Here is a 14,118-nt window from a genome sequence, read left to right as displayed (position 1 = left end):
ATTGTCAGTGTTTTTGGTAATTGAATTAATAAATTTGTCTGTTTATTAGCTGTGATCAGCACAGAGGTACATGGAGAACACATTTTCTCCCATCCAATTTATCAGGAGTGAATTTTGTTAATGAAAACATACACACATGCAGCCCTCCCCCACACTTACATTATTCAGAAACAAACCTGCATTCACAGGTACTTTGAATATTAGTGTGGACTTAGTTCCTGCCTGCACCCTGGGGGCCTTACCCATTTTTTGACTCAGACCTTGGGTCTTTCCAGGTGTGGGTCTCCTTCTACTAGCTGGCTGGTTCAGCCGGATTGAAGTTTGCTACTGGAATGTATTCATTTGCTCACTCATTAAAAATCAAAGATCCTTCAGCTAATTAGCATGAGGCTTTTTTAAGTCCATCTAATGGCCATGCTGAGATCCTAGTCCCTTTACCTCCATGCATCAGCTCAGACCTTGAGTTTTTCTAGATGAAGATCTCCTCCTCCTTGCTGGCTAGTTCAGCTTGAATTATGCTAGTGAATAACACCCATACAGAATAGACATTGAGTTCACACAGTTAGAAGTAGGATATAATAAGATAAGCATAGTCTGTGATAATCAGACACAGGACTTGACCAGACCAAAAATACTAAGCATCAGATGCTTACACTTGACTAAGCCACTTATCCCCCTGCTTCACATCCACCTTAATCCCTTTCTCTATCTTTGTCTCCTCATAAATAAAAAACTTGTCCCTAAATAATTTTTTTGACATTGGTCCCAATTTTTCTGCATCTGTATGCAGATTTTGTATTTCTGATATTGGTACCTAAGTAATCTTGCTTTTATATAGTGATACTGATGTGGTTATCTAGATGCTCTTTCCCTTGACAAGATTCTTCTCCTCCAAGAGATGCCAAATAATGCTGTCCTTCAGATAGCTGTGAGGTTGACTGCTTATTGCATAACTCCTCCTAGAACACCTGTGAAAGCCATCTTTCAGGGTGCTATCTATAACTGCTGTTAGTTTCTCACTGTTATTGATTACATCCAGTAATTTCTCATGTAATGTCCAGTAGTTTCTCATACTCCGTTCAGTTAGTTAATCATCAGGTTGAGACCTACTCATCTCAACACTTCAACACTTAATCTATACCAGTGTTAATATGTGTCTTACAAACTTTTTCTCGTGGAACTCAGTAAACTTCTTTATACGTTTCTAATACATATGTGTAACATGCAGCATGATCCGGTGTAGAGGAAATTTGTGGTACTTTGTTGGGTGTTACTCAAAGGCATAGGGTTGATCTCCCTGAGGATTTTTATTTATATATATTTATTTATATGTATCTATGTGTGTGTGTGTATATATATATATATATATGAGTGCATGTATTTAAAGAAACCTTCTATATGTCAAGTAAGGGGTTTTTGCTAGGAAAAAAAGGTTGGTAACTTTTAAATAGATTTGAAGAAGAGATTTGCATATTGTACTGTCTACCGCTAACCCTCTTACAGATACTAGGATTTTTGTGCTCTGAACATGTAAATTACGGCATTGTGCACACATAGTGTGTACTATTTTTGTTACTTAGAAAAAGCCATAATTTTCTGTAGTATTAAAGGTATGCTTTACCTGTATGTCAGGTAAAATGACCCACTCGGATTTTGTCAGATACTAACTTCACATCAGTTTTATATTTTATTTTAATCAGTTAAGACAGTTATTGGAGAAGAAACATAAAACCTACCACTGTGATCTCTTAGTTAAAGAGTTTCAACAAAGATCCCTAACAAGATACCAAATATATTCCTGGTGATACACTCACAGAAGAGGTCTATCACTGCATCAGACATATTCTGTACCATGGGGATGTTTCTCCTTATAGATGATCTGTAGCTCTGGTTCAGTAGAAAAACAGCAAAAATACTACTGATGAGTTTTGGCATACAATTGAATACACTTTAAGGAAAACAAAGGAAACAGCCACATTTTTATCCCAGAACTGGTGTTCTTCTTACTGGTGTTTGTAATCGTAAAGGAATTGATGATGAGCTGTTGCATATACTTGTAGATTTTAAGGGAAGATGAAAAAACAAGGTTTAAACCCTCTCCTTTTAAAAATACTAATTTGTTTCTTTATTTCTTTTCATTCAAACAAAAGTGAGAGACTTTTACAACAGTAATGTATCAAGCCACATACTGTACGTATTTCTGGTCTCGTGCTGGAATCAGCTATATCTAAGCTGTGCACTGAAAGTGTGGACTGGTAGCTCCATACATTCATCCATTTTGCTCTTGGCATCTACACAGTGGATACAATTTTTATTTGCCAGGCTAAATTAGTTCTCCTTGATATTTTGATATTTGTATTTAATTTTAAGTGCTAAATTAAAATTAGATGGCTTCTTAAATTTAGCAGTGGTGTTTTTAAATAATAGGCTCCTGTATTGAGTGGGCAAAAAAGCAGTAGATCAACTTCATTGTAGATAAATGTAAGGAAGATATAGTAAGTCATGCTTACATGATACTGAGCTTGGAATGGGCAGTTATAACTCTGGAGAAAGCCCTTGGGGTCATTGTAGAGAGCTTCCTGAAATCATCAGTTCAGGGTGCAATGGCAGCCAAAAAAACCCAGTAAAATGCTGTGCATGATCAGGAAGGGTACTGAGAACATGACGAAGCATGTTTTTGCCACAACATAGAATCTTGGTGCTCCCACATCTTGAGTACAGAGTGAAGTTCTGGTCTGCAAGACAAGAAGAATGTAGTGGAATGAAGAAAGATACAGAGAATGGCAACTCAGTGGTTAAAGGAGTGGAACAGCTATTCTGAGAGAGCTATTTTTAAAATGTAGGATCTCTTGAGTGAGGAGGTAAAGTCTGGAGTGTGGTATGATAGACCTTTATAAAACCATGAGGCCACCAACTAGGCTGAATGAGGAACTGTTATTCTTTGAATCTCTAGCAATAGAACCAAGGGGCATTTAATAAGACTATAGGAAGTAAACTTAAAACAGATGCGAGAGAGACCTTTTTCTTCTAATAGCATATAAAATCTTCAATTGCCATTAGCCCTGTCTGCTGCTGTGCTTTGCATTTGAAAGACAAACCTAGTAAAAAGGCGGACTGTGTTTCAAACAAGGGAGTTCTAAACAGAGAAGATAAACAGAAGGGTAAATGAGAAGGGAAGGAGGAACTGACTTCTCATTGGGCTTAGCATGGAACAGTGTCAGAGTACATTTTTGGTGGAAGAAGAGGATAATCAGCATCTCAGAAGTACACAGTACACAAAGTGTGCAAATCACAGTATTTTTTAAAGAGAAAAGAAGAACGATTACAACAAACTGAGTGAACAGCAATTATGAAGCCTAAACAATTCACATTGCAGCTACATGAATGGGCAGAAATGGGCACCCTTGGGTGTCGATTCTGAACTCATCATCTGAACCTAGTGAACTCATGTTACCTTCCATTTTGGTTCACGTGCTCAGTAACAGCACTCTCCCATTTGTCTCCATCTCTGTTTATTCCATAGCATTACCAGAAGGAGAAAGATCATGTTATCAAATAATGCTGAAACTATACAATTATGCATTGAGTAAAACTGGAGGTATGATCCCGGGAAATAGAGATTTTAATTTTTCACATAACAATGATATGCCCTTATGGTTTTAATTACTTTCTCCTGACTGCATGTGGGGAATATTTGCCAGCTAATGTATTGGATTATTTTTTCTCCTGCTTGTTAGTTATGTTACTTATAATTGTGTTACAGTTTTGATCATAACAGGATACTATTTTATATTTATGTTTAATTTGATCAGAGTTAAGAATGGTAAACCATGAATGAAATTCTTGGGGAGTATTCATCCTTCAGAAATGTCAGGCTTAAGTGCTTATGTGCCAAACCAACTAAAAAGATTCCTGCATCTAGAGGTACTTCCTAGATGTAGTCTTGATGGTGCTGCCCTATGCTTTGCTTTCCAAAGAGGGAAGAAATATCTAAATCAGCAGCTTAACAACAAGGAACTAAAGTTATTCTCCCTGTTACACAGAAGCATAGAAAATCCTTGATTCCCATGGAAGCACTGACTGCTGTGCAATGTGTTCTGCTCATGCAAAGTTACAGGGTTTTTCAGTAAATAGTCAATCTAACCCTGATCAAAGTTACGTTATACTGTATGAATGCAGTATTTTAAAATATGATTTCAGCACCTCTGCCTCATCTTTCTAAATAATTGTTAATTCTTTATGAACTTGTATAACTTTATTCCATTGTTCAGTGCAAATTTCTTATAAAACATTTTCTTAGTTTTAAGAAAATAAAATTTGAGATCAGAACATGACCTAACTTTACACTGTAAGGGGAATAAGGCATCAAAAAGGGCTTCTGGATTTTCTGGCACTCTGTATTTGAAACATTGCAGTCACATGAAGAGGCCCTTGTCTGGTCAGCGCTTCTCACCTAATCAGAGTTTACAAAAATCTTAAGTAACAGCAATAGTTATTGATTTGATATTTCTTTATTGTTGCTGTAAATCCTGAGAAAATGCCTTCCCCTCCCTTATTTTTTACCTGTGACTCAAAATTCAAGCTGGCAATGTTGAGTGTTCTGATGTTTGAAAGGAGGAAAGACAGACTTGTTTCTTGTGTTTCTCACTCTTAGCAAAGGTAAATTTTTTTAAGTTTCTTTCTGACTTGCTTGGCTTTAACTGAGAAGACAATCAGGCCTTTAATAAGTGAAATCAGAATATGTAGAATGTTAGGTACCAAAAAGGCCCCAGCAGATACCCAGACTACAAAATCAACAGCTTTTTCTTCTACTGTATATTCCTGTTTATTATACTCTTTATTCTACTGTGTATTCCTTCTTGCTCTTACTGATGTGAATACCCTAGATTATTTGTATTTTATTTATAACAAAAGCATTCTGCAGGTTGCTCAAGGGACAGCTTTAGCAAGAGGAATGTAGGGGAATATACAGTAGTGTCATATAAAGGTCCTATTAATCTATTAAAAATCTTTCTAGGATGTCCCCTGAGTTTGATGCAAAGTGATATTTGCTTTTCAGTTTCTGGATTCATGAGAATAGAATAGAATAGAATAGAATAGAATAGAATAGAATAGAATAGAATAGAATAGAATAGAATAAGAATAGAAGCAAAACAAAGCAGCTGTCTTGTTCCCTTTCAGCAGTTGTTTTTTCTACCCAAACTAAACCATCTATTCAATGTAATCCTTGATGTATCATACTGCAATGCTATTAATTACAGTATTCTATTGGGAAAACAAGTTTTGTAGGTCTTTCTTTTTTTCTACAGTCAGATACACTTGTATGCAGCTTATTTATTTCTGTTCCTCATCTGGGCTTTTCAGATTTGTCTCAGCCAAGCTGTTTCAGAGGCAGTAAGACAGCTTTTAAGAAGGACTTACAGGAAGTCTGTTCTAGATAAAACATCTTAGACACAATAGAAGTACCTTATTCAGTGCTCTTGAATGGTGAACAATGCAGTTCCAGAGTAAAAAAAAAAAAAAGAAGTTTCAGTGAAAATACTTCTTTTAACTGGCAAACTTTGGCTCTGGAATTCTTAGAATTGTCACTAGAAAGCTCTGTTCCTTAAACCTAACATATAGTAGTCATTAAAACTACATAATGAACAGCTGCTTTATATGAAAACATCAAATATGTAGCTTTATTAGTCTTTGAGCTGTTGAAGCTTTCCTTCCATGAGAAAAAAAAAAAATCTGTGACCTTTCGTGCACAAAAATTCCTTTTTTGTTAACCCTAGAACATTCTCTGGAGTCTTGTGTTAAGGCAGAAATGTAAGGCTTAGCTCATAATGTGAACCATGACTTGAAGTAATGCTACAACAAACCACTCAATATACTTTTATTTCTTATTAGGAAAACTGCTGCTTATGATGAAGAAATTCAACATCTCTATGAGGAAATGGAACGACAAGTCAAAAAGGAGAAAGAGCAGTCTCTCTTGAAAGTGAGTGTCTTTGTTGTTGTGGGCATGGATTCTGTTCCCACTTTCAGTGGTTTTATACACATTCTGGGTGGGAAATGAAAGCCCACAAAATGTGTTTCACAACAGAATAAGAAAAAACATAATTTACTTCACAGCTACTTTTGTACTGATCCAGGCTCTGCAGCTTCAAACTAAGTGATTTGTTGGATGAGAGGAGCATCAGTGTCCTGTGCTCAGTGGTTGGCATACAGTAGCAGCTGGAATTCTTTTGAAAGTCAGCTGAACTACAGCCTTATTGTATTATCAATGCTGCTGTAGGTCCAACTTCTGATCACAATTAGGAGAAATGTTGTTTGGAACAGCACTAATCCTGTTGAGTTCTGCAGTCTCTGTTTTTGCGGAAGGGATAAGTGCTTACTGAAGAGTAACAAGTGATAAATCAAGTGATGGTAATTTCTGAAACCACCATGGCTATTTGCAGAATAAGCATGGGTCAGATTCTTTTGTCATTGCCAAGGTGCTTCCAGAACACCTGACAATGAATTCCCTTTTCTTACAAAGTCTCCTTTAAATATCCTCTACTGATTTCATAGTCTTCTCTGGATTTCTCTGTCCTGTTTTTTTCTCCTAAAACAAGGAAACTGACAGGAACTCCCAGTATGCTTCAGGAAAGAGTCATCTTAGAATCATTTAGGTGGGAAGACACCTTTGCTGCTCCTAACTTTCAGACTAGGTCAGGTTGCTCAGGGACTTGTCCAATTAAGTTTTGAGTATGCAAAGGATGGAGGTTCGGCGGCTTCTTTGGGTGGCCTGGGACAACCAATCATGAGCTACTGGCCTATGCCTTTTTGTTGCCTTGAAAGCAGTCATATAAATTAAACCAATATATGGTTTCAAACAACTCATGGTACACAAAATGTTGACAAAACTAGTGGATATCCATCAATTATTTCCTCCATTCTTGATTAAATACGGTATCTAAAAAATCCTTTTGTGATCCAAATATATGAAGTATTTTTTGTTTCCTGACATAAAGTGTGTTAGAGAAAAAAGGGCCTTAATCAGCTGTCTAAAGAATCAGTCTTTTCACTTACTTCACAGGATAGTGAACCTGACTCATAAATTTCAAGTTTTTTTCCGTTCCAAGCTGAGAGCAGTTCTTAGTGGTGGATGAGATTAAGCCTTTATTGGAAATCTGTATATCAGCTGAAGGATAAAAAGTATTTGCAGCTTTGCCTGACAGCAGTTGTTGTGGAAGAAATGTTTTATATGCTCTTAGCCCACAATAGAAGCTGTATTGAAAATCCTAAAACAAAGATTTTTCCATGAGCAATGATTGTTGGATCTCCTAATTAGTTGTACATTTGAGGTAAAGCCATTTCTTTCAAGTTTTTTTGTTAAAGCTTCCAGAGAAGATATTTACAGTTTACTCAGCATTCACACTAATGGTTGTCAGACACTCAAGAAGTATTGTTTCTTGGCATGACTAATTTGGGGAGATCAGACTGTTAAATTCTTTCTCTAGTGCAAAATCTCACAAAGACTTTACAGCCTGGAGAGGTACACTGATGCCATTAAAAGGGGAATTATGGCTTGAATGGAGTAGCTCTTGAAGAATACATTTAAAAAAATTGGGAATATGCAAATAAGTTCAAATTGTAGCTATTTATGATAATACACTGCTGACTGAAGGCTGTACAAAAGTGGAAGTTAGTCTGTCTTTTTCACTTAGATATATATTCTTCCACATAAGAAGCCAGTTAGCATGCATTTGATTACCCCATTACATGTATGACTGAAGGGGAAAAGCATTTAGGAACCATTGATATCTTGAGGGAATTTTTATTTTTTTTTAGAGGCATTTTCCTGGGGACCTTAGAGAGTAGAAGCCTGTTGTGGAGGAATAGGACAGTGTCCTGGGTTTGAGTGAGTGGTGGAGTTTTTTGGTAGCAGGGGAGGGGGCTATAGGGATGGCCCCCTGTGAGAAGCTTCTCGAAGTCCCCCAGCTCCAAGTCAGCTCCACCTCTGCACCAAAACTGAGCCCATCAGCTGTGCATCTGTGAGAACATAATTAAGAAGGGACGTGGTGATGAGGAATCAGACTTGTGAGGAGGAGTTGGGGCAGCTGCGTGAACACCAAGGTCAGTGGAGGAATGGAGGAAGAAAGGAGGGGGGAGGTGTGCCGGAGCAGAGACCCCCTTGTATCCTGTGGTGAGACGGCAGGGCGGCCCCCCCTGCCACCCATGGAGATCTACAGTGGAGCAGACACTGATTTATGGCTTTTGTTTTTTCACCTTGATGATCAAGGTGCTGTACCCGAAGAAGGCCGGGGTCTTGTGGGAAAAGGTAGCCCCGCTGTTGTAGTTCAGCGCTGGGAGGATTGCAGCATGTGGGGGTGTCCCATGCGGGAGCAGCTCGGGAAGGGCTGCAGCCGTGGGAGGGACTCCAGTTGGAGAAAGTTGGTGACCCACACCAGAGCAGTGTCAGGAAATGCTGCAGCCCGTGGTTGGGACTCATGTTGGAGAAAGTTTGTGGAGGACTGTCTGCTGTGAGAGGGGAACCACGCTGGAGCAGGGGGAATAAGTTCCAGAAGCTTCCCCCACTGAAGATGGAAGAAGCAGTAGCACTGACTGCACCCCCCCCATTCCCTGCACCTGCACTGCTGGGGGAAGAGGTAGAAATATTGGGAGCAGAACTGAGCCCGGGAAGAAGGGAGGGGTGGGGGGAAGGTGTTCTCAAGGTGTGGCAATGTCCTACTCTGTTACGTGTTGTTAGTGTCTGTAATAAATGAATGTTCTTTTTTTTTTCCTTCCTCTAATGAGTCTGCCTTTTGCTCATGACCATAATGGGGGATTTGCCCCTCCCAGTCCTATCTCTAACCCCAAGCCTGTCTTATCTGTCCCTTCTCATTGCCAGAATGGAAGGGGGAGAGAGTGGCTGTGTGGTGTTTGGCTGCCGACCAGGCTCAAACCACGGCAGACAGGTTTTCAGCTGATGTGAACTGCTGGAACATGATTTTACTTAGGGATGGTATGACAATGTGTCTCAGCCAAGGAGTTTTTGAAGGAATAATCCCAAATAGAACTGGTAGTTCCCAGTGATTGCAGGATACTTAGAGAGTGGGCAGGTTGATATAATTGCTAAGTGAATGGCAGAGCCTGAAGCCCAGATCACTTGCTTATACCAGTGGAACATCAGTGACAAATTGTTGTTAGTGATGGAGTTTAAAGGTAGCAGGTATTGTTTCTTTTACTTAACTTGAGTAGCTCTGCTGTGTGTCAGTAGCCTGTATCTCCCATGTGAATCCTAATATCTTGTATGTGAGTTACAGTATGACTCCATAATAATTTAAATTTGTCTAGGTTGTTTCCATCAATGCATTCTCATCACTTCTCTGTGTCAGCAGTTCTCTGGTTCAGCAAGCCAAATGTGCAGAAAGGTATTAATTTTTTTTTCCGTTTTGTTTTGTTTTGTTTTTCTGCTTGTTTAGCTCTCTGAAACAGCTCACCACTGCAACAGATGAGCATGACTGCTAGCATATAAGTGGATAAGGTTATGTGTAGCTGGAAGTAGGAGGATGCATTCTAGATTCATTGATTTAGGTTGGCTTAGCTCCTAAGGCTCATGCCTAAGATAGAAGACTTCTGCCTCCACTTTGTAGACTTGATACCTACTCATGTGCAATCAGTGCGTCCTGTAGCAACTGCAGTCATTGAAATTGCTGGACTACACCAGTTTACAGAAGCTCCGAGTCTAGAATCATAGTGATACCATCCCTAAATTGAGTTCTGTTAGTAGCTCTTTATGTTCATTGTGAAAAACTTGCATGTTATTTTCGTGCCTGATTCCTTATGTCTCCTGCTGACACAATTGCTCCGTTAATCTGTTTCCTCTTTGAATTTTGCAGGACACAGAGAGGTTTCAGTCCTACAGTCAAGAACTGGAGTGCAAGCTTCTGTCAAAAGAACAAGAACTGGAACAATTGGTTCAAAACCAGGAAGGGGTATTAACTGATATCCTTCAGACATATGATAAAAAAATTATAATTTTTATTTGTTGATATGATTTTCTTTAGGTACTATTTTAGGCCGCAGAAATGCAAGTTGGTGTGATGTGGTTCTGCCAAACTGTGACCCTCTGTTGCTTTTTTGTCATGAGTGTAGATATCTGAGTAAATTTAAAAATGGAGTTATGAATGCTAGACATATGCATGTGCTTGGGAAAAATGTTACCCTCTGTTTCTAAAGCAGTTTTCCTTTTATATGATAAAATGAAAATAAAATGCTCCAGGCATTCTCCCCAGGTACGAGGTTAATTCTGTGAAAATATAGCAGAATTCCACTGCCTTCAGTGTGCTAGGAACTGGTTTAATGCCCAGACAGCTCAAGAGCAGAGAATAATGATTTGGGTCTTAGAGTGTACAACTTTTCTCGAAGTTTGTACCAACTACACATTTACTTGTTTTGGATCATTCAGCAGTATGAATTTGAAATGCTCCCTCCTGAACAACCTGCTTCTAATATATCTCTCTGGGATAACAGTTTTATAGCAGTGCATGGTTCTCTTGTATGATAACAGCTTGTCAAGTTTCCATATTAAAGCCTGATGTGTTTTATTTCTTAAAATGCATGGCCTGCTTGGGAAAGCAGAGGATTTCTGCATGTGTGAACTTGTAAAGTCACCAAGGTCAGTGCATGAAAGACTAGTGATAGGGAAAGTAGGTAGCACTAGAATTTAAAGGGCAGAAATGGATTGCTGTGAAACTAACTCCCTCTGTAGAATATGTTTATAAAAGACATGCAAAATTTATTTTCCTGGAATCAATGCTTGGGAGTTCCAGTCCTGGGAAGTATGTTTCTTTGAGGGACAGCAATATCTGTCTTCAGCAACAGTTTGATTGTATTGGACAATCCCAGTTCTTTACTCGATTTTAATCTTGTGAGTTTTACTTCCCATTTTTGTCAAAAAAAGAGAGTATACACAGTTACTGTGTCTTTGCTTGACCTGTCTTAATTGGTTAATTCTCTCTGTTGCTTAGATTTTCTTAAGAATGTCTATGGGCCATGATTCTTTTCTAGTCAATTTTCATCTACTTGATGAGTATGGGAGCCAATCTGCAGCTTCAATAAGCAGCTAGAGCCTATAGGCTTTAAATGAATGCTTTATAAGTAGTGTTTGACATTACTTAAAGGATTGTATAGGTACTTTTTGCTTCTCCCCAAACCACTCCTCTGGATAAGAAAGTCATGTCTTCTAGTACCTGAAGCATCTGGTCTTTTATTTAGAATAAGTACCTTCATTATGTCAAGGATTGGAAGCAATACTCAGAAACTGAAGTAATTTATCAGTATAACCAACGTTGCTCAGCAGTTATTTGATGCCCAGCTAATCTGTGTTCCATATGAACTGGGAGCCTGCTGAGGCTACAGTTTAGCAAATATATTAAGCTAGTGCTGCTGCTGAAGTAAGTACTTCTACTCTACTCTTGTTCCTGACCTTTCACAATCCCAGCCAGAAAATATTTTCTACTTGTGTTTTCATGGAACCATAAAATGGTTTGGGTTGGAAGGGACCTCAAAGATCATCTAGTTCCAACCCACCTACTGTGGGCAGGGACACCTTCCACTAGATCAGGTTGCTCAAAGCCTCATCCAACCTGGCCTTGAACACTTCCAGGGAGGGGGCATCCACCACTCCTCTGGGCAACCTGTTCCAGTGTCTCGCCACCCTCACAGTAAAGAATTTCTTCCTTATATCTAACCTAAATCTATCCGCTTTCAGTTTAAAACCATTACCCCTCATCCTATCACTACACTCCCTGATAAAGAGTTCTTCCCCATCTTTCCTGTAGGCCCCCTTTAAGTACTGAAAGACCACTATAAGGTCTCCCTGGAGCTTTCTCTTCTCTAGTCTGAACAGCCTCAACTCTCTCAGCCTGTCCTCATAAGGGAGGTGCTCCAGCCCCCTGATCATCTCTGTGGCCTCCTCTGGATCCACTCCATCAGGTCTGTGTCCTTATTATGTTGGTGGCCCCAGAGCTGAACACAGTACTGCAGGGGGGGTCACACGAGAGCGGAGTAGAGGGGGAGGATCACTTTCCTCAACCTCCTGGCTACTCTTCTTTGGATGCAGCCCAGGATACAGTTGGATTTCTGGGCTGCGAGCACACATTGCTGGTTCATATTCAGTTTTCCATCCACTAATAGCCCCAGGTCCTTCTCCACAGCACAGTTCTCAATCCATGCTTCGCTCAGCCTGTATTTGTGCATGGGATTTCCCTGACCCATATGCAGGACCTTGCAGTTGGCCTTCTTGAATTTCATGAGGTTTGCACAGGCCCACCTCTCAAGCCTGTCAAGGTCCCTCTGGATGGCATCCCTTCCTTCCAGCATATCAATTACACCAGATAGCTTGGTGTCATTGGCAAATTTACTGAGGATGCATTCAATCCCACTGTCCTTGTTTCCAACAAATACGTTAAACAGCACTGGTCACAATACTGACCACTGAGGAACAACACTGATCACTGCTCTCCACTTGGACATGGAGCTGTTGACTGCAACTCTTTGAGTGTGATCATCAAGCCAATTCCTTATCTACTGAGTGGTCTATCTGTCAGATACATGTCAAAACAATGTTTTTCCAATTTAGAGACAAGAATGTCATGTTGGGACGGTGTCAAAAGCTTTCAACAAAAGATTTTTTTTACCAATCACCTAGTTTTCCATGTGCCTGGGGCTTAAGGTTGCATTCAAAACCAAGACTAGAACAGCAGTGTTGTGTGAACAGACTGGTAGAGCTGGGTAAGGACGGATTTTGGGTTGGTGACCTCTGCTTGTTGGGATGTGCAAAATGAGAGTTCTAACAAAATATATGTTGTATCTTAGATCTGGAATGTTGAACTGGTATCATCGTAATGGTCCTAGTGCATTTTACATCCCTTAAAATGCATACTGAAAATAAATAAATAAAAAATAAAAATAAATAAAATAGAATAAAGTAAGCTTTTATATCTTCTGATCAGCAGTGCCTTCCGTAATATGATGTGAATTAATTTTAGTTGTCTTAAATTTTGTTCTGTCATCTTAATTTGCTCAGTCAGGGAGAAGCAGGTGGAAATTCTTTACACACCAGAAACCATTGTCATCTGCTGTTATCTGTTTCACAGGGAAGGCACATCTTTCCCTTATATATACTTTGGAGAGTGGATATAAAAGTGAATAAAAAGCTCTAATTCATGCTTCTCAGTGGATTTAGCTGAGGTGGTAGCTTGTTGATATTACTGGGGATGGGACAGTTTATCAGCTGCCAGATTTAAGTCTAACAGTTTTAAGGCAGAACTCTGAATCACTCTGTGTAGGCCTTGTCATTGTGGGAAATTGTCTAAAATAGCAGTTGTGAATATCAACCAAGTACTGTAAATCTGGTCTGTAAACACCTTTTTTGTGGTTTGTTCTGGTGCATTTTTGAACTGGATGAAATTCAATCATAGAGTGGAATAGCTTTGTTTTTGTGTAACATAATTATGTCTGCATACAGAGCAGTGGAAGAGCACTTTATTCATATGTTGGCTTTGACAGAAATAGCTTCCCTATTCAACTAACCTCTAAGACTTGAACTGAAATGTTCAAAACCAGGATGCCTCAATTAGTTATAATACTTTCTGTTCTCTTTTCTTCCATCTCAGTTAGAGCAGCAACGTACAGAACTTCTCAGTCGCAAAGAAGAAACCAAAGTAGAGAACACCAAGCTGAAGCTGACTAACGAGGAGCTGCTGAGAGACCTGGAGAGAACATCTCACAAACTAAGCCTGGCTCAACAGCAGTTACAGGTGCTTCAGGTGGAGGCATCAAGACTACATGAGGAGAAAGAAATGTAAGTCTCCAGCTGCAAGGGTTCTGGTGCATTTGCTCTGAGACTCCTTCTCAGAGTATTCAGTGCTGTGATTTAAGTTTGTGTCATAAACAGAACCCAGCAGCAAAACCAAATGCAATTTTAGTAATTTTCCCTCAAATAATTCAGCATGTTTTCTGTAGCATATATGGCTTCTACAGAATCTTCTGCTATTTATTCAAAATGTCAGTGTTCTCCCACCCCCCACCTCCCATTTGTTGAGAGTGTATGGAATTAAAAATCAGTTTAATTGGTTAAAAAGT

At 39.3% G+C, this 14,118-nt stretch overlaps 1 protein-coding gene across 4 annotated transcripts in view; it reads left to right on the top strand.

Annotated features, from left to right (window-relative positions):
* CRACR2A (calcium release activated channel regulator 2A) overlaps positions 1-14,118 on the top strand; it is a 73,967-nt gene that overhangs the window by 26,356 nt on the left and 33,493 nt on the right. For all 4 annotated transcript variants that reach the window (XM_042795461.1, XM_032985886.2, XM_032985888.1 and 1 more), the window contains 3 exons: positions 5,893-5,983; positions 9,870-9,965; positions 13,650-13,837. In XM_042795461.1, the coding sequence (XP_042651395.1) occupies positions 5,893-5,983; positions 9,870-9,965; positions 13,650-13,837 (375 nt within the window). The remainder of the gene's footprint in view (positions 1-5,892; positions 5,984-9,869; positions 9,966-13,649; positions 13,838-14,118) is intronic.

Source organism: Tyto alba, unplaced genomic scaffold, assembly GCF_018691265.1.
Source record: "Tyto alba isolate M040663 unplaced genomic scaffold, T.alba_DEE_v4.0 Super-Scaffold_21, whole genome shotgun sequence".
Taxonomy (NCBI): domain Eukaryota; kingdom Metazoa; phylum Chordata; class Aves; order Strigiformes; family Tytonidae; genus Tyto; species Tyto alba.
This window is presented reverse-complemented; position numbering and strand designations above follow the sequence as displayed.